The sequence below is a fragment of the Chiloscyllium plagiosum genome, chromosome 19 (genome assembly GCF_004010195.1).
Source record: "Chiloscyllium plagiosum isolate BGI_BamShark_2017 chromosome 19, ASM401019v2, whole genome shotgun sequence".
NCBI lineage: Eukaryota > Metazoa > Chordata > Chondrichthyes > Orectolobiformes > Hemiscylliidae > Chiloscyllium > Chiloscyllium plagiosum.
In genome coordinates, this window is record NC_057728.1 from 55,895,416 (window position 1) to 55,916,519 (window position 21,104).

The window sequence follows — 21,104 nt, forward strand, 5'->3', positions numbered from 1 at the left end:
AGGAAGGAGGATTTTAGGAAGGGGATAAGCCAATCATGGTTAATCAGGGAAGTTAAGGAAAGCATTTAATTGAAAGAAAAGAAAAATACAATTGGATTCATCCCAGGATATAACTTTTGTGATTGATACTGGCTAGGACACAAAGGTTAACTCTCCTCCTGTAGTTCAAATCTCTACGATAACATCTTTCATGTCCACCTGATGTAACAGGCATGTTCTAATATCTCATCAGCAAAACAGTATCAGTGACAGCACAGCACTCTTTCAATACTAGAGAAGCACAGAGGTGTGTATGGACAGCTGAGACTCTGAACATCCACAAGAGGTCAATGGGTATATTAAACATTACTCATACAGGCACCACTCAGGTTGAGAAGGGGTTCTGTTTCTGAGTCCGTTTCCAAGTCATTTTGTACACAAGTCAGAACACTATGCAGAACAATATAAAGTAGTCGTTCATAGATACTGGAAATGTTCATACAGCGGATATTTAAAATTACAGCCATGTATGGGACTGCATTTGTAAGTGTTTGAAAGTCGCATGCTTGTGAATTGGAGACGTCCTGTTCTCTCACATTACTTCTATGAGGTAACTTTTACAGCCATTTTAAAAGCTTTTAAAAAGATGGTCATATTTCTCAATTTAAAATACAGTTTAATATTAGCCCACAATGTTGTTTTATTGGAACCAATTTATATCATGAATCTTGCTCCAGCCATCTCATGCATGGATGGAGTGACAATTTAGAGGACGGACTTTCCAAAAGCAATAATAAACCACCTTGACAAGCCAAGACTAGGAACAACATAAGGACAAGTTTGCTTTGCTGTTCACAGCCATTTTCTAAATGGATCATTGACCACTGGGAAGCAGAGGCTACAATTTAAAATTTACACCATTTTCACGTTTGGTATTATACGTACGTGTTGTAGCTGTGGATGTAAATCTTGTGCAATGTCACTTGCTGCAGAGAGAAGACGTGTATCACTATCCTGTGCAAAACATCACTGGTTTCTGCAAAAAATTGATCAAAACCCCAGCACTTCTCCTGGTCAGCTTCAAGAATGTTTGCCAGGATAGGCGTCAACAAGGACTGCAGGCCTCTGTGGAGAGAAAGAGCAGTGAAATGTCTTCCTGTTTCAAAACCAATGACTTCAAAATGAAAGAAAAAAGTCTTTCCACCAGTTATTTCTAGCACATTTCTACATAAATGTCAATCAAGATTAGATTTGAACGGCATAGCAGAGCTCTGACAGAGGATGGAGAAAACACATCCTGAAATATTTGTGGATCATTCCATCATAGGGAGAAGCAAAGCCCTTAGAGTGAGGCCTGCATCTTGCCCTGACATTTCCTCTGAACTCTCCCTGACAGGTGAATATAATGATTTTCTTTGAACGATCAGGTCCTAGTGAGCCTCATCTCACTTGGGGAAGTGATTTGATGTTCCATCTATCAAGTTCTAAATCAATTAAGACGACAGTGCAAACGATCAACTCACTGCAAGTTGTCGGTCACTCAGTTGCGTTCACGTGTTACTGATGTTCCAGCTTGCTAATTGGAAAGCTTGCAAACTTTTTCTTTTAATTTCTTTTGTTTGTCTGGTGCAATGGATTCCCACCACTTGCTGAGCACAGACTTGAAGCTCCAAGTATCTATGAAGCAGGCACTGCAGCAGGTCAGCACCTTATTATTTGGGGGTACCTCAACTTGAGGTGGACAGCATCTAGCCAGTGAGATATGACGGTAGCTCTCCCTGTCCAAGACACCCCCGCAACACCCATTCCTTACACTGATCAAATTGGGCTCATCACTTGTAACTGGTGTCGCTATATAGAGTTATAACTCTGCAGAAAACTACAACACTCTGTCTCAACTGCAAACCAGTGCAAAATTTAAAGAGATCCTAGGCTGTCCAAATCTCAGGGATCCCTCTTGACTGTCCGACTGAGTCAGGAAGATGTCATATTGAGAGATCAGTCTGGTTCTGGTTCCACTCAAAATATTTTGTCAGGGTTAACCCATGTAGCCTTCAAATCTCCCAAGGCAATGACTGGGCAGTGGAACTATCCAAAGATGGGAGTATGGTTCATGAGGGCCAGGGCATGTCCATATGCCAACGGGCCTGTATCAGAGGATGTGAGGCCTCTACAGTTGGAGAGTTCCTCCAAAGCTTTAGACTAAGTTCACAGGGGACTCGACTTCCATGTGTCACCACAAGGGGACACAGCCAACACCCGATGGACGGACAGGCTGTGTCATGACAGGGAGAGACTGACAGAACTTGCCCACTTCTTCACCAACAGTATGGGTTGAAAATACAGAACAAACTAGCACCTAACAGCAGAAAGCACATCAACTCTCTTCATCCACACACGAGACACATCACGGGCATGTTTTAAATCACCACAGTGGTTACACGAGCTATCCTGAAAACATTCGGAAATGTTGAGATTCTAACAGGCAAAGGAATCACTAGTGATACAGCACAGGGAATCATACAGAGGACACAGGTGAAATCTCCATTAGCTTATTATTCTGCTCCCCCATTCTGAGGACCGTACTGTTCTGATATGTTATCAGCTGAGGATACACATGAAAACCATCTACACCTAGATTCATGGCAACATAAAACTCAGCTTTTTCTAACAGACCCAGAACTAGGTTGCAGCTGTAATGGCTGGTCAGAGAAACAGCATAAAAACAAGGGGAGACCACAGGAGAAAGGAGGAGAAAGCACAAATTTTACTTTTAAAACTGTTTCTTATTATTTATTCATTTCTCAGCAGAGTTTACATTCGAGCGGAATTACTCCATTTTTCACCTCTACCTACATATGAAGCCTAAAGTAATCTTCAAAATGTTGAAGTGATTACATGTTGACCCTTGTATTAATTTACATAAGGTCACTGATCATATTCAAAAACAATTATCAACATGCAAGCTAATGTTTTTTCCGAGCACAGGCTTACCTGGAAAGGTTGCAAGACAGTGGCAGCTCATGATGCCAAACAATTGGTCCATTTTCTGATTTCTGAACTCCGGATATTGTTCCTGGAGGTTTTTCTGTGATTATTTTGTACCTGAAACACGACACACAGGCAAACTAATTTTGGATCTTTTACAAAGGTAAAGTCACAATTATACGCACAAGCCACGATATTTTAACAAAATCTTATTGTCAGAAATATCTCACGGATCAGCCAAGGTACGACCTGCATGAGAAGGAAGAAGAACTAGGACACTAGGCAAGAATACATGGTATAATAGCAAGAGTAAGCTTTCAGGCCCTGAAGCCTGCCTCACCATTCAACAAGATCACGGCAGACCTGGCCTATGCCTCAATTTCTCTTTGGTGCCTGCTCCTCGTCGCCCTTAACTTCCCAACATTTCTACCATCTATCTGCTTTCTCTTTAAATATTTGCAGTGATCTAATCTCCACAACTCTCCACATTGAGGAATTCCAGTTTTAAATGACTGACACCTTATTCTGTTACAAAATGAAAGTAGTTTGAAAGGTAGGCTGTAAGAATGGCTTTTGCAAGTTGAGAAAAAAAGTCCAAAGGATTTGGGAAGGCACTAGAAACTCTAAATCCTGAGCTGGTGGTGCAACTGAGATAGGATGACAGTGTCATAGGAAAAGTGAAGCGTGCTTTTGGAAAGATTCTTTCATGGATATGTGGGCTACATTGGCTACGTCAACATTATCGCTCATTTCCCTTGTTAGGGTGGCGGTGAGCTGCCTTCGTGTAGGGCAGGTACACTCACAGTGTCCACTGTCAGGAAGGGAATTTCAGGATTGTGACCCAGTAAAAGAGAAGGAACAGCAATGAAATTCAAAATCAGCATGGTGTATGGCTTGGAGGAGAAGTTGCAGGGGGACACTGTCCCCACGCATCTGCTGCCCTTATCCCTCTAGATGATAAGCGTTCATGGGGTAGAGAGGTTTTTGTCGTAGGAGGCTCAGTGAGTTGCTACAGTACATCTTCTGGGTGGTACATGCAGCTGCTCCCAGGGATAGGTAGAGGAATGAATATCGAAGATGGTGATGAGTTACTACTCAAGAGGCAGGTTTCTCTTTCTATGTAACCAGTAAGAGAGGGAGAAGAACTGATAATCAGCAATAAAGGAAACATTTGGAATGCAAAGATTTGGGAACAGCGCCCCAACAGAGATCTGAGAGACTTACAGGAGTCATCAAAGACGACTGCAGTGATTGGATAAGACGTGAAGTGGCCGAATTTAAAGACATGCTGCAGTGGGAGTTCCGGAGACAGCAAGCAGAACTCTGGAGACATTATGCCTACAGTTAAGAAACATATTAATGGGGGGGGGGGGGGAAGGAGGTTGGAAGACGTGCTCAGTGTTGATGGGGGCAGGACAAAGGCAGAGGTTGAGGAGGATCGAACCGTTCTTGAAGATTATTTGGTTGTGGGAAATAAAGGCATGTCACAATCCAACAGAATCCCAAATGGCACAGACTTAATGAGTAGCCAGGAGAAGTGTCATAAGGCAGATCTTTGAACAGGTGATAAACAGGATTTCTTTAGTTCTGCTAACATAAACCTGTGGGAGGTTTTAGCTTCTTCACAAACAACATCAAATAAAGATTTAGACAGCTTTTGGAGATGGGGTAGTGGTTGATATACAGTGCTGAATTGACAAATATATACACATATATACATACACACAAAATATATCCACATATATACATACACTCAAAATATATCCACATATTTCTGAACCCCATATATTGATGATGAGGTTTGTTCTGCCACCATTTTATCTCTAAACATATTGTTTGATAAAACTGACTGCATGCACACAAATCATAACTGAAGCTGATTGTTATGACATTCATATCTGGGGACACTCTCTCAGTTATATGGTCATAAACTACTTGAGCTTTGCCCATCCAAACACATTATGAAGCCACATTCCCAGCTCGGACGACGCTTATTCTGATCTCAGTGACTACTAAAATCCTAGTACTGGACAATCAACTAGGATTTTCAAAAAGCTAGAAAGAAATTGAGCCACTTTTTCATTAAAATAAAACACATCAAGATCCCCACAAATGTTATCTATTTACCCTAGCAGTAAATAGCACTACTGATAAAAGAGAAATATTTGAACTTACATTACTTCCTTGTTCCTGCGAGGTCCCTCGAAAGGTCGAAATGGGAGACTTCCAGTAGCTGCGTGGTAAAATGTAACTCCAATGCTCCACAGATCGACTGTTGCTCCATACATTTTCTGCTGAGGTTTTCTTAACACTGCTCGTTCATACATATCTGGATGCTAATCAGATTGGTATTCTTGAGTTAGTTGTGCTTGGCTAGACTGGAGTATAAGTAGATAAAGACTAACAAGGCCTTGCAAACTGATTCCATCAGCCTTTATTTATCAACCTTATGGATATAAAAATTTGATCTTACTCACATCAGTTTTCACATAAGAAAATTCTTTAAGAACATCATCTCTCCCCTGATGTTTAATGGTGTGTGGGCAATCCGACAATAAAGAAATCAGTAAATTGACAACTGCCCCAAATACCAGATTCATCAGACAAGAACATCCCTGTTCCTCTTCGTGATGTGACAGAAATCTCAAAAGGAGCGACTTCAGTCTTACATCAGAACAACTCTGAACGCGTTGATGGAAGCCAATCTCACGTTACATTATTAGCTATTTATTGCTGTTCCTCACTCTTTGTCGAAAATTTAACATTGTGTCATGTTGATTTGGATTTCTGATTTTGTCAGCAAACCACACAGACACTGAAGGAAGTATTTACAAAACTCAAACTGCTGACCCTCCTGATCATGATTTTTGATCAGTCATTCTCAGTTCCTCAGCTAACAATCAATAGGTGCACTTCAGCAGACTATTGGAAGGCAGGAATACATGTTAAAAGGGTTTACACTTAGGAAATTTGGTCCAACCAGTCCCTGCATTATTTGTGTTCCATTCAAGTCTCCTATCTTTCCGTTTCCAAACTTTTCATTGCAAACACTTCTCCCTCATTTACTTATCTAGCTTCCCCTGAAATTCACCTAATATTTCTTGCTTCAACCACTCCTTACAGCAGCAAGATCTGTAATCTCAGCACTCCATGTGTAGAGAAATTTCTCCTCACTTCTCCATAGATTCCTTGATGACTATCTTACATTAATGACCTCTAGTTGTGGGAAACACCCTGTTAATCGTTTCCTGGTATATAAACCCACATTATTCTGGTACCATTCTTGTTCATCTCCTCTGCACCCTCCGCAGTGACTCTGCATTTTTTCTATAATGGCCTCACTTGCTGACACCAAATATCATGCACATTACCGATGATATCTCTTACAGATACACATATTTACAATTACCAATTAATGACAATGTTTTAATGAAGTGTAAAACAAAGGAGAATTTAAATTTCAAAAATCGATTTAATATTGCACACATGCGTGGGTGCACATGCAGCTCAAAATGCTCTGTGGTGTTTTTGTTTAAACATTGAGTGTATTTTAATTAATCACCACATTGTCATATTATTTTACAGTGGTCACATAAATTAATTGTAAAACAAATAAAAACTTTGCTTTTAATATGCAATAACCATCTCAAGAGGGTGTGCATGGAGGCAGTTTGTTGGCATATATAATATGGTGACTAGAAATGTATGCAAGCGCCCGAAAAGTGGCCAAACCAAAATTTTATACAGATGTAGCACTTTTCAATTTTCTCTCTCCAGAAGTAAACCCCAGACCTTGGCTTTTTCCTTATTGCTTTGCTAATCTGAACATTCACACTCAGAAATCCTCGACCCTACCTAGACTCTCACCTTCGAAATAAGAACTGGCCTCCCTACTTTTCCCACCAAAAATGTAGATGTGTACACAGGGCTCAAGCTCAATCAATCCGCCCCTCTCCTAACATTCAAATCCTTCTTGCTTTGCATGAAGATCTCAGCTAAATCCACACGAACTTCAGTTTTCAATCTGTGGAGGCACAAGAAGCAGCAGCATATCTCTGGGATAGGGGAAGGATAAATCTGACCTGGAGGTGGGAGCTACCAAAAGAAAACATGCAAGCCTGACATAACGATAGGGGCCACGTTATGATCTTTGAGTTACAATCCCAGCTGTTGATTTAAAACGCGAAAATTGCTTCTTACTAAATACTCCTCAGTTCCATAAAGCGAGACAAACTGTTCGTCATCCTCCAATTCTCTGGCTGCTCCGAAGTCAGTGAGCTTGTAAACCGACTGTCCATCCTCCCCGATTACACGCATGATATTTCCGGGCTTGATGTCCCTGTGGACTATCCCATTCTCTCGCAAGTGGTTCATGCCTGCCACTGTCGGGAGAAGCGCAGAGACTCGAGTCAAATTCAGAGGCAGTGTGAAAGAAAATGGAGGCCGCTATTAATCCCTAACCATAGACATTCACACTGAAGAGGCTTGCTCCACCTGACAGGAGTTTAGCTTTTTAAACAGAATAATTTCCTTCCTCTGTCAATAGTTTCACAACAGCTCCTAGTACCTTTGGGTTGAATGCCAATAGACAGAATTACTGGAATCGCATGTAGCACTAGGTGCGGACAGTGTCAGGTTCACTCATAGAATCTCTAGAGTGTGGAAACAAGCCAGTCAGCCCAACAAGTCCATACCGACCTTCCAAACAGTAACCCACCCAGACCTATTCCCCAACCCAATTACTCTACATTTACCCTGACTCAGTTGCATTTACTCTTAGTGGATGTATGCGAACTAGTTTCTGTTTTATTCTTTCATGAGATATAGCCACCGTTGACAGGCCAGCATTTATCACCCATCCTTAACTGTGCTTGAACTGAGAGTCTTGCTCAAGCCATCTCTGCAGACAGCTGAATTAACCACATCATTGTGGGTCTGGACTCATATGTAGGCCAGACAGGATAAGGATGGCAGATTTCCTTTCCTGAAGAACTTTTGAGAACCAGAGGGATCTTTCTTTACAGCAATGATAGTTTAATGAGATTAGTTTCCAATTCAATATTTTATGAGCTAAAGTTAAAATTCCACCTGCTGTGATGGGATTTGAACTCATGCCCCAGAGCAATGCCTCAGCTTTTGGATTACTAATCCCGTGTCATTAACATCAAACAAACCCAGGTGTATGGAAGAGTGGCTGCAGCATCCAGTCTAAGTGAGGGAATCAGTGATCTGGGGGAATGATGGACTGGATCAAAAAAAAAGAGGGAAAGTCTAGAAAATAAATTAAAGTAGCCAAACGCCTGAAGGAGGAAGAAAATAAATTCACTGTTTGCTTTCACCTAATGGAAAACAACAACAAAATTCTGTCTTTTTTAATATTACCAGACTTTGATAATAAAATAGGAAAAAGTGGGGACTGCAGATGCTGGAGATTTGTTGAAAAGCATGGTGCTGGATAAGCACAGGCGGTCGGGCAGCATCCGAGGAGCAGGAGAGTCAACGTTTCGAGCATAAGCTCTTCGCCAGGAATAAGGGGGTGACCCAAGGGGCTGAGGGAAAAAGGTAGCTGGGAATGCGATAGGCAGATGAAGATGGAGGGTGATGGTGATAGGTTGAAAAGGAGGGTGGAGCAGATAGGAGAGAAAGAAGATTGACAGGTAGGACAGTTCAAGAGGTCGGTGCCAAATTGGAAGGTTGGATCTGGGATAAGGTGGGGGGAGGGAAAATAAAGAAACTGGCAAAATCTACTTTGATCCCACTTGGTTGTGGAGTGTTCGGATAATAAAATAGTTGCAAGTTTTGAGAAGATTTGAAGCTCAGTTTGAGGTTCTGGATGTAGGTTTGCTCGCAGAGCTGGAAAGTTTGTTTTCAGACGTTTCGTTGCTATACTAGGCAACATCATTAGTGAGCCTCTGGTGAAGCACTGGTGGTATGGCCCACTTTTACTTATGTGTTTAGGTTTCCTTGGGTTGGTGACGCGATTTTCTGTATTTTTCTCAGGGGTGGTAAATGGGATCCAAGTTGATGTGTTTGTCGAGAGAGTTCTGGTTGGAATGCCATGCTACACTACATTGGACAACAGGCAGAAAACTAGCCAGCAGGATATATGAACACCAACTCGCCACAAAATGACATGACCTACTCTCACTAGTATCCTTACATACAGATAAGGAAGGACACCGCTTCAACTGGGACAACACAACCATCTTAGAACAAGCCAAACAGAGACCAGCACAAGAATTCCTAGAAGCATGGCATTCCAACTGGAATTTTATCAACAAACACATTGACTTGGATCCCATTTACCACCTCCTGAGAAAAAGAACAGGAAATGGCATCATCACAAAAATTACGTCACCAACCTAAGGAAACCTAAACACATAAATAAAAAGCAGGCCATATCACCAGTGCTTCACCTAAGGTTCAATGATGATGTTACCTAATATGGTGACGAAACGTCTGAAAATGTACTGTCCAGCTCAGCGAGCAAACTTACATCCAAAGTAAAATAGTTTGCTAGGAGAAAGTGAGGACTGCAGATGCTGGAGATTAGCCATGAGTATGGTGTTGGAAAAGCACAGCAGGTCAGGCAGCATCCAAGAAGCAGGAAAATCAACGTTTCGGGCATAAGCCTTTCATCAGCCCTTGGGCTGCCCCCTCATTCCTGATGAAGGGCTTATGCCCGAAACGTCGATTCGCTTGCTCCTCGGATGCTGCCTGACCGGCTGTACTTTTCTAGCACCAGGGTCTCAACTAAAATAGTTTGCTGATAACCAGGGACATTCAACAAATGGATTTTCGATAAAGAATACTTTATCACCCACCTATCGCACAATGAAATGTTTTAAACTTTTCCCTTACATGGGAAATAGCATCCTCACTTTAGCTTTCATTAAGGCCGTGAACCGCATACTTGGCGGGTAGTGAAATCATCAGGAACTCACCCACATCTCGCAATACAATCAGGAACTCGGATTCGGGTAGGCCAAATGCATTGCCTGCCTCCTCCAGCACAGTGTACAGGCTTCCACATGAACAAAACTCCATGACAAGTACTTTATTTCTGCTGGAGACCTGAAGTACAACAGAACCAAGTTTTAGAGGCAACAAAGCTGGCACAACCGCTGCTCAAAAAGTCTTAAGAGGGTAGAATCACCCAATCACATTAGCAAACGGAATCCAGGGAATCTTGCCACACGAGAGATCTTTGCCAATCAACTCCTAGCTGCAACTGACCAAATGAAGCATGCTGCAAGGGAATCCGAGCAAAACACACGTCTGGACATCAGGGAACAGTTGAAAAGGGTGAATGAGTAGTAACAAAGACCTTCAAAATACACACAGTTGTGGAAAACACTGAAGCAATATAAATTGTTGGAGCAAAGGTGGAATAAAAATAAAACAAATGGTTTACAAAGGGAGCTGTAGGGTGGGGTTCAGCAGTTACCAAGAGGGTGAAACATACAGAAGCTAAAGGAATGCCACTAGTATAAATTAAACCAGAGTGACAAAGTGATAACTGGCAACCATCAAGTACCATTTCCAGGTGAAGAGTTGGACCGACAAAAGGAAAGCAGGCTGCAGAGAAAAGAAAGTAAAAGGGAGTTGAGTATTATTAGATCAGCCATGATCTCATTGAATGGTGGAACAAATTCGTTGGGATGGACAGACAATTTCAGTTCCGAAGTATTATGGTCCATTCTGAAAGAAGAAATCCCTCATCAGTCTTTAGTAAGCAATGCTTTACTCTGACATTATGCCCTCTGGTCCTTGACTCGCCTAGAAGGGGAAATGAGCTGTTCACATCGAGCCTATCATGCTCCTCTAAAAACCTTACGTTTCAATACGGTCTCCTCTCATTCCCCTAAATTCCCTAAATTCCATGAGCATAAACCTAATCAATTCAATCTCCTCTCACCTGAAAATCCCTATCTGCCTAGAATCAACCCGTGTCAACTTTTTCTGGACGTGTGTCAGCCTCATTCCAACAGCCACTTCAACACAACGTACAGATGTTTCAGTGTAAAGCAGAGCTGCTATTATATTTTCATGCATCACAAAGCTTTTTACATGTTATCACCGCTGCAATGCAAGAGAGACAGCAGCCAGTTTTGCATACAGCAAGCTCCCACAAGATAAATAGCAAGATAATCCTTTTATGGCCAGGACATCAGGGAGAACTGCCCTACTCTTTTGTAACAGTGCCATGGAATTGGAGGGAACCTTGGTATAACGTCTCATCGATCAGAGGGCCCATGCAACTCTTCCTCATTGGTGTTTTCACAGCTGTTTTTTTTAATTCATTTATGGGATGTCACTGGCATTCATTGCCCAGCCCTAATTACCCAGAAGGCAGTTAGGAGTCTAGGAATCACATGCCAGCCAGACTGGGTGATGATGGCAGATCTCCTTCTCGAAAGGAAGGAAAGGATATTAGTGAACCAGACTGGTTTTTAATGACAATTGACAGTGATTACATGGTCACCAGCATTTTACCCTAGATTTTTTGATGATCCGTCATGGTGAGATTTGAATACATTCCCCCAGAACATTAACCTGGTGTTCCAGATTACTAATCCAGTGAGATAAGCCTACACCACTGCCTCCCCTCCATCTCAATATTGGTAAGTAACACAATTGCATGAAAATTTGGAAGACCAAATTCTGGAGTTAGGAAGAGAGATCCAGGGAGGTGTTAGACAAGAATTACAGGAACTTTTGAGTGAGGTGCTGGAGCAGGTCACACAACCCAGTCAGGTCTGCTCTGCCATTCAACAGGATCATGGCTCTTCTGATTACTTCACGTTTCTGCCTCTGCCCCAACAACCTTTCATCCCCTTCCACTGCCTCAAAAAGACTGCCTTTTGAGGAAGAGCATTTCAAAGACACATAACCTTTAGTCAAGGATTTCTCTTTCTTTTTAAATGGCCTTTTATTTTCCTTTCCACATCCACCAGGTCAAGCACCATCAGGATCTTATATAACTCAATGCATGTGTCAACGATAGTATCCTGTGCAGATGTTGGCCTCATCTTACTCCATAAATTAGACAGATAACTGCACCTGGTCCTCACGTGAACCCACTGAGCACTCGCCTGTGGCCCCACATTGCTGTTTGCATACAGCAGCGGTCACACCATCACATCTGCACTGGGTCATGTGCCAAATCAGACAACGGTTAGTATGCTGACTGGCATCTACATGCAAGGGAGCGCTGATGGCTCCATACACTATTTTGCAAATGCACAAAAATAAAGCTGCATTGACAGCAAGGAAGAAAAAAGAGCCACAAGAGCATCTTAATCATACTCATACATAGAACGTACACGAATAGTGAGAGCACGGTGAGACTCAAATATTCTTCATTCACCACAGGCTGACTAATAGTGTGACAGTTTACTAATTGGTGTGAGGGCTTTTTCATATAGACAAACCTTGCACCGATGTGCAAGCCTGCTGAGATCAGCACTGAAGGGCTTAATGCAAGGATTTAATATTTCGCACAGAGCTTGGCTGGGAAGGGACTGTGACAGCTTTTTCATGGAATCAGCTAATTGTGCCCGTACTCTCTCTTTCAAAAAGCTTTTTGGTTAACCCCGCCCCTTGCTCTTGCTGCTGCAAACATTGCTTTTTAAATAGATATCAAAATCCCCTTTTGAAACTTACTAAAATCTGCTTCCATTATCTTTCCAGGAGGTACACTGCAAGGCAATGCAAAAGCAGAATTATCCTTCTCTCTCCTTCGGTTATTTTGTTGAGTACAGAGAACCTTGATTGTCCAAAGGACACAGGTGGGGAGTTTGGTTAATCGAATGCTGAATAACATAGTTAGCCAAGCATCAGGATCTTGCGATCTTGTTCGGATAATCCAAAATTCAGTTAATCAGATAATCAAGGTCCTCAGTGTGCCCCCTGTTTAAATGAGTCTCTTGTTAGTGGAAATAGCCTCTTTTTCACTTTATAACCTGTTTTTTAATGTCCTTGCTCTGTCTTAAGATCAGTTCAAGATTCTCTGGTGTTTTCTGGGGAGTGTGAGGTGCGTGCTGGCTAAATCCAGAGTCGAGAGTGTGCTGCTGGAAAAGCACAGCAGATCAGGCAGCATCCAAGGAGCAGGAGAATCGACGTTCGGGCAATAGCCCTTCATCAGGAATAAGCCTCATTCCTACTGAAAGGCTTATGCCAGAAAAGTCGATTCGCCTGCTCCTTGGATGCTGCCTGACCTGCTGTGCTTTACCAGCAGCACACTCTCGACTCTGATCTCCAGCATCTGCAGCCCTCACTTTCTCCAGGCTAAGTCCAACACTGGCATCATAAACAGATATAAGGAAGTTCCAAACTAACAGTTCAGCTGACTGATTAACCACTCTATTGGCAGAAATTGAGAAGGTGTTTTGGGGCGGGATCACTTTAAAGTTGCTGGGTTACTGAGGTAGAATAACTCAGCGCGGATCATTGTTTGATAGTGCAGTTAAGTATCACTTTCATTTCAGTCCAGTTAATATCATTTTCTTTTCAGTCAGTTTTGGATTCCTGTCAACATATCCATTGCTACACGCACACAATGTAAACATTAAGTTGTGATGTGGACTCAGAGATACACATTGGAAACATGCAAGAGTTGTAAGATGTTATTTTTACTTCAAAGTACTTAAATTTAAAATACTCCCTAAAGCTAGTTAGGGAAGAATGATCACAGACGTAACTAGAAAATAAGTGTAATGACTCAGGAAGCCTGATCGGAAAGGAGCATCATTTATTGCTGAACACCAAAACAGATCCACTGCTCGTAGCTTATATAGGCTAGTCACAACCCAGCACAGGCAGTTCTGCAGACCAATCTCTGGGTCTGCTTCATTTTGCTTTCCAAACAACCTATTCAGAGATGCCATTACACAGCTTAGAACAAAGAACAAAGAAAATTACAGCACAGGAACACACTCTTCAGTCCTCCAAGCCTGCTCCGATCCAGATCTTCGATCTAAACCTGTCGCCTATTTTCCAAAGAACAAAGAAAATTAGAGGCACGTGGGACTTGAACCCAGGCCTCCTGGTACCAAGACAGGGATGCTATCACTGCACCACCAGTGCCCCCGGGTCAACTTTCACGCAAGCTTCAAACTAAGGTTTTCTATTGAAGAAGGTGAAGAGTTTTGGAGTCCATGTCAAAACCAATCAGACAGGCAAGGAATGAAATGTTGTGATTTCCATACCTCCTCTTCTACTGCAAAGAGTTTCACAATATTTTTATGGTTCAATTTCCGGAGGACCTCAAACTCCCGCATCTGTACTTCAATCGGGCGCAGAAAGCTGATGTTGTTGAATACTTTGACAGCATACAGGTCACCTGTTTTCTGTGAGAAATTACATAACACTCTCAAATACTTGCTGCAAATTCTTACTAAGACAGCTCAAGAATAATTTTTTATTTAAGGTACAGTAGTCACTAACATGGACAAACATGACAGTCATGACATAGGATGAGACAAAATATAGGGCTCAGAAACAGGCCTTTTGGCCCAACCAGTAGATGGTGTTTATGCTCCACTCCAGTCTTCTCTCATCTTTCCTCAACGAATGTATGCAACTAGCACAAACATCAAAAATAGGTGCAGGAATCGGCCATTTGGCCCTTCCAACGTGCACCACCATTCAATATGATGATTGCTGATCATACAATCTCAGTATCCCATTTCCACTTTCCCCCCATACCCCTTGAATCCTTTAACCACAAGGACCACATCCAGCTCCCTCTTGAATGTATCTAATGAATTGGCCCCAACAGTTTCCTGTGGGAGAGAATTCCACAGGTTCACAACTCTGAGTGAAAGAATTCTTCCTTATCTCAGTCCGAATGGCTTATCTCTTATTCTTAGACTGTGACCCCCTAGTTCTGGACTTCCCCAACATTAGGAACATTCTTCCCGAATCTAGCCTGTCCAGTCCCATTAGGATTTCATATGTTTCTATAAGATTCCCTCTTGCTCTTCTAAATTCCAGCAAGCACAAGCCTACTCGATCCAGTCTTTCTTCATATGCCAGTCCTGCCATCCCCAGAATCAGGGTGGTGAACCTTCGCTGGCCTACCTCAATAGCGGAATGTTCTTCTTCAGACTGGAGACCAAAAATGTACACAATACTCAAGGTGTGGCCACATCAAGGCCCTGTATAAACAGCAAGGTGTGGACAAGCGATGAGCATTCTAGTTGAGGAATACACCTTCAGCTCATTTAAAAGAAACCTGGAACTGAACCTGAAGCATTGTAATCTGCAAGCCTATGGATTAGAATGGACGATTAGCATATTCACTAGTGCAGACATGATGGGCTGAATGGCCTATTTCTGTTCTGTAACGTTTCTGTTGACTTGTACCATTAGTTGAGGAAGTAACTGTAGTCAGTACACAATTTCCCTGAATATTGTCAAGGGATTTTTGGTCATCGGTCTAAGGACAAACCTTTTCGTGCACCAAGCTGTTGGGATCTGAAATGCTTTGCCTCAGACTTGTCATGAATATATGTTCAGCTGAGGTGTTCAAAAAGGGAATTGGATCATGGGCCAAAGGTCTTACTGCGCGGTAACCAGCTAAAAACCCAAAAATACTGTTCATTTAAAGACTGAAACAAGCAGCCTTCGTGAATGAAACAAGGTAATCCTAAATTAATGAGGGTCTGGAATACTTCTCCATTTACCAGTAGTGTCATGATGATAGTACATGTCATGTGATTTCCAGTCAAACAGGGAGGTTTCTGTGGGGATGGGAAGTTCTTGAATAATGAGGCAATTTGAAAATACTTCAATGATGGGAAAAAGGTTTGTTCCTCATGAAAAACATAGTACAGTCAACTTTCGAGGCTGATCTTCAGAAACCACTGCGCTGTCTCTACATAATCTATACTCAGGAGAAAGCAAGGACTGCTGATGCTGGAGATCAGAGTCGAAAAGTGTGGTGCTGGAAAAGCACAGCCGGTCAGGCAGCATCTGAGGAGGAGCAGCAGAGTCGATGTTTCGAGCGTAAGCTCTTCATCAGGAAGAGCTCCAACCTGATGAAGAGCTTAGGTGCGAGACGTCGACTCTCCTGTTCCTCAGACGCTGCCTGACTGGCTGTGCTTTTTCAGCACCACACAGTAATCTATACTTAATCGCACAAAGCCCCAATTTTCTGTGTCCCCCTGCCAATCAGCACCACCATTTTGAGTGCATTTTATCAACTAGATGCCAGTGCAAATAGGCATTACTGTGGCCTAGGCCTAGGTCACAGTAATCCAACAATTACTAGTTGCTGTTGGATTTATACAAATATGCACATACTGTAGCTTCTGAGGATGCTGGCAGTTGACCCTTCTGAGCACAGAAAAATGAAGGGTCAACTGATGCGACAAGCTTGCTCCAAACTCTTTATACCCCTGAGCATCATGATGTCAACCTTGCTAACACCACAGTTCCCCACTGTTAACTCTTGGGAGAGGCGAAAGAAACTGGAGTCCATCAGGAAAAGATTACATCTGGACAACTCGGCCCTGATTCTCTCTCAGTGTCAAAATCAGTCCAGATGATTCCATTAAATTCTGTTTGCACTAGCTATAAATTCTGCATAATGTGACCTCATAAGAAAACAAAATCTAACTTCTGAGAAAAAGAAGTGCGACCAGCCCATTTAAACTAAAATACAGATTCAGGTTAATCTGAGAAACAGCCGGCATTCTAAAACAAAGGTTTCAAAGTTAATCTAGAGATATTAATGAAGTGCTGAACCTACAACCTGCCCCTGTGTAATTCTCAAATGAACATAGAAAGCTCAGCAGGCCAGACAGCTTCTGTGGAGGGAGAATGTGGAAACATTGGGAAGTTTCTTTAATAGTGAACCTGCACAACCCACCTTATGCCGCCCACGATAGACATTAGCAGTGGCTCCTTGCCCAAGGATGTCAGAGATGAGCCACAGGTAATTTGATGTGCTTTGCATGACTGCAGTGTCTGAAATCTCTTTGGCTTGGAAACCTGGGGAGAAAGCACATGAGTGAATCGAAGCTCAGATTCAGAAGCAGCCACTTCTCAACTACTTCAGCAGGCTTGATTCTGGGATGCCCCTTATAGCAGCTCTGTAATCAGGTCGACTTGAGAATGCAGTCCCTTGATGGAGGAGTTAGAAGGGTACGCTTGATTATCATTCCAAATTTTAAAATTATATCCTTGAACAATGCAATACAGTTGTTTCAGGGTGAATAGGCTCAGCTCATTTTCCTGTTCCTAAGAATACGCACAAGGTCATTCGACACCTTGAGCATGTTATACTAACTCCTTCCCAAAAACACAACCATAAAACACCATGCAAAGGACTCTAAACTCACCAAAGTAAGTCACCAATTTGAATCACTAGAAATTCCCTGTTTAACAGAATTCACAGTTGATCAGTAGTCCAAAGAACTACTGAGGGGAGGATGAGCATAATCATTTCATCAAGAACAAGATTAGATCACATCAGCCTTGCCAGACCCAACCAAATGCAGCAGTGTTCAGAGTGACTCTGACAACTGACCAGTGCAATGAAGGTGATGAGAATCTGAAACTTCCCACTGAAAGAGAGCAGGAGGTTTCCACAGCTATCTACTCCCTGAGCCAGACAAAGCACTGCTGATGACTGACTGGGTAACTATCAGAACCTGGGGGCAGTAGATGCCTGACATTGGGAGATGGGGGTATTTCCTACTCATTTTGAGTTAATCCTTTAAGGGGAGATAATCGTGGACTGGTATTGGCACTGAACTAATAACCCAGAGAGGCAGGTAATGTTCTGGGGACCAGACCTGAATCAATTTTTTTTCATGCAAACTCTCCCAATCTGGAATTAAAAATCTAAGTATGACCATTGCCGATTGTTGCAAAAGCTCATCTGATACAACCTCAAGGAAGAGAAATTTGCCAGTCTTACTATGTATGGCCTAAACATGACTTCAGACTCTCAGCAATGTGGTTGACTCTTAACTCCCTTTTAAAATGGCCTAGCAAACCACTCAGTTGTATCAAACTACTGCAATGCTTCAAAAAAGAAATTAAATTAGACAGAGTACCAGAACAGACCTAGGCGCTGAAAAAGACAACAAACGCAACCCTGTGATCTTGCAAAGTTCTCCTTACCAACACAATTAATGCAGTACTGAACACAGAACATAGAATATTATAGCTCAATACAGGCCCTTCAGCCCTGGATGTTGCGCTGACCTGTGTAACCAATCTGAAGCCTATCTATCCTATATTATTCCATTCTCATCCATTTGTCTATCCAATGACCACTTAAATGTCGTTAAAGTTGGCGAGTCTACTACTGTTGCAGGCAGTGCATTCCATGCCCCTACTCCTCTCTGAGTAAAGAAATTACTTCTAACATCTGTCCCATATCTATCACCTTGAGGAGGTGGTCTTCTCAAGAAGACTTGAGGAGAACAAAATGGCAGGAAGCTCACCACCACTCAGTGCTGACAAATGACACAGACTTAGCTAGTTAAACTCTAAAAGTGCTCCCATAAATTGCTTTGTGATCAAAGTTTGACTCTATCAACCTGCACCTGTTCCTAGATAAGCAGAGAACATTCTAGCCAAACTGAGGCAGCGTCATTAGTTGGATTTGGAAAGTGAAGGACATTTCTTTGTGTTGTACAAAATCAAAGTTTCAAAAGGTGCAGCTCAATTTTCTCAATGAATCCATTCTTTGGTTCACATATTTTGTGGCTTTCTTATAAAATATCTTTGGGATGGCAGAAATGGCTCAAAAGAAGAGTTTAAGCAAACTGGTCAACTCTCGAGAGTTGAGCTCATGGAAGTTTTCAGGCGTTGACAGGGTGGATATGTGTAAGCTGATTCCCCTGGTCGTTGAGTCTAGTAAAAGGGAATATGTTCTCAGTGTCAGGGTCAGGCCATTTCGGATTTCTTCACTCAGGAATTCTCTGCCATGCAGGTCTTTGGGGACTGAGTCATTCAGCATGTTCAAGATGGATACTGACAGATTTCTGGATACGAATGACATCAAGGGACATGAGGATAGTGGGAAAAGTATCCAAGAGGCCGAAAATTAACCATGAGCTGTTTGAAAAGCGGAACAGGCTCAAAGGGCTGAATAGCCTCATTGTGATTCGTCTCCTTCCCAAAAATCTTGGAAATTATTTCTCAGCAACGGCGACAGCTTTCAACTCAGGTTTTCAGGGCTTTTGCTACATGGTCAAATAACTTGCATTTACCTAGCACCACAAACACCGCAAAAATGTTTCAGTGCTCTTAAATAGGGCGTGCAATTAATTATCCCAAAAAAACTGATGAAAGCAATATTACTTTGAAGAAGATGAGAGAGCTTGATCACAGAAAACAATTGTGCAGCAAGAACAGTTAGCTCACTTGCACTCCTTGTTAGCAGCACTAACTAATAAAGGAAATACACTAAATAATAAGGTGTAAACGCAGTAATTTAGTTGGCAGGAAAACACTAGCAATCAGAATATTCCTGCATTTAGGACACATTCAAATCAGTGCAACAGAAACCAGCTTGTGAGCTAACAGACGTGAGATTTGGGAAGATGTTGCCAATTAATGAGCTTTATTACTGCTGAGACAGAGACAGACAGTAGACTGTCTTAATCCTGCACTCACCGTGACAGACACCTGATTACCAAATGCATGCCTGCCCTGATAAGGACAAGATGTAAAAGCATGGACAGCGTGCCTCTTCAACGCTCAAGCTCTCTGTAGCCTAGTGACATTTTGATAAGCTTTGTACATCAAAAGAAAATTGCCAATACTGTATTGGGACAGCATCTCATTTCTCTCATCACATCCCTGAAGCATCACATCGACTGACTGGGCATGAAGCTCAGGCACTGTTGTAAGACACAGATTTGTAACAATATTACCTTGTGCACTAAATCAATGAAACTTTCGATGTGCTCTCACCAAGGAACTGCCTGGCTCAATACAGACAAGCGCAGACTTCTGCTTTGGGGGAGTGGGAGGGTCAGACTGTGGGGATGGACAGGCTGTGGGGTGAGTAGGGATAGGCAGGGGGATCAGATGGTCGGAAGGAAGTCAGTCTGTGGGGAGGCAGGGGAGGGGGACAGATTGTTGGGTGGTCAGACTGTGGGGGGAGGGGAGAGGGTCAGACTATGGGGAAAGGGGTCAGACTTGATTGAAAGGGGAGCCTAGCAGGGAAGACAGTGGAGCACCAATGGCAGGTGTTTCTGGGCAATATTCAGGAGGCCCAGCAGAAATTCATACCAAGGAAGGAAGAGAGGACCACGCAACCATGGCTGACAAGGGAAGTCAGGGACAGCATCAAAGTAAAGGAAAGGCATACAGGGATGTGAAGATTAGTTGAAAGCCCGAGGATTGGGAAGTGTTGGAACACCAGCAGAAAATAACCCTGATTGAGGGGGACTACAGCAGTTTTCAGTCCCATCTCTAAGGAAAGATATGCTGGTGTTGGAGGATGAGGTTTACAAGAATGATTCCAGGGATCATATGAGGAGCAGCTGAGGACTCTGGGTCTGTACGCGATGGGAGTTTAGAAGAGGAGATCTCATCTAAACTTACAGAACACTGAGAGGCCTGGATAGAGTGGATACGGAAAAAATGTTTCCATTAGTAGAACAGACTGGGACTTGAGAACTGAAATGCTGAGGAATTTCTCTGGCCAGAGGGTGGTGAATCTGTGGAACTTGTTGCCACAGAAGGCAGTGGAGACCAAGTCATCGAGTGTCTTTAAGACAGAGATATGGTCTTGATTATTAACGTGGATCAAGGAAAAGGCTAGAGAATGGAATTGAGAAACATGTTGGTTTACAAAGTAGACAAGCAGGAGGCTGGAAGAACACAGCAAGCCAGGCAGCAGCAGGAGGTGGTGAAGTCGTCATTTCGGGTTGAGACCCTTCATCAGGACTGGAGGTGAGTTATACCCAAAATATTGACTCCTCCACCCCCTGATGCTGCCTGGCTTGCTGTTTGAGAAATATATCAGCCATGATCAAATGGTGGAGCAGATTTGATGGGCCTAATAGTCTAACTCTGCTACTGTATCCTTTGGTCTTTTTGAGAGAAGGTGGAGTCAGACTGAGGTGGGGGTTAAATCAGTCTGCGGGGGTAGGGGGGGGATCAGT

The 21,104-nt window shown here is 42.7% G+C and overlaps 1 protein-coding gene across 2 annotated transcripts in view; it reads right to left on the reverse strand.

Moving 5' to 3' along the window:
• tbk1 (TANK-binding kinase 1) overlaps nt 1-21,104 on the reverse strand; it is a 46,894-nt gene that overhangs the window by 25,186 nt on the left and 604 nt on the right. The window contains exons 1-8 of one of the 2 annotated variants that reach the window (XM_043709952.1): nt 19,866-20,810; nt 16,844-16,965; nt 14,178-14,318; nt 9,912-10,041; nt 7,168-7,349; nt 5,143-5,303; nt 2,974-3,084; nt 925-1,104 (exon numbers count right to left, since the gene is read on the reverse strand). In XM_043709952.1, coding sequence (XP_043565887.1) covers nt 925-1,104; nt 2,974-3,084; nt 5,143-5,303; nt 7,168-7,349; nt 9,912-10,041; nt 14,178-14,318; nt 16,844-16,930 — 992 coding nt within the window. In that variant the 5' untranslated portion in view covers nt 16,931-16,965; nt 19,866-20,810. Of the gene's footprint in view, nt 1-924; nt 1,105-2,973; nt 3,085-5,142; nt 5,304-7,167; nt 7,350-9,911; nt 10,042-14,177; nt 14,319-16,843; nt 16,966-19,865; nt 20,811-21,104 lie in introns of those variants that run through there. The other variant, XM_043709951.1, reaches the window with a different exon arrangement.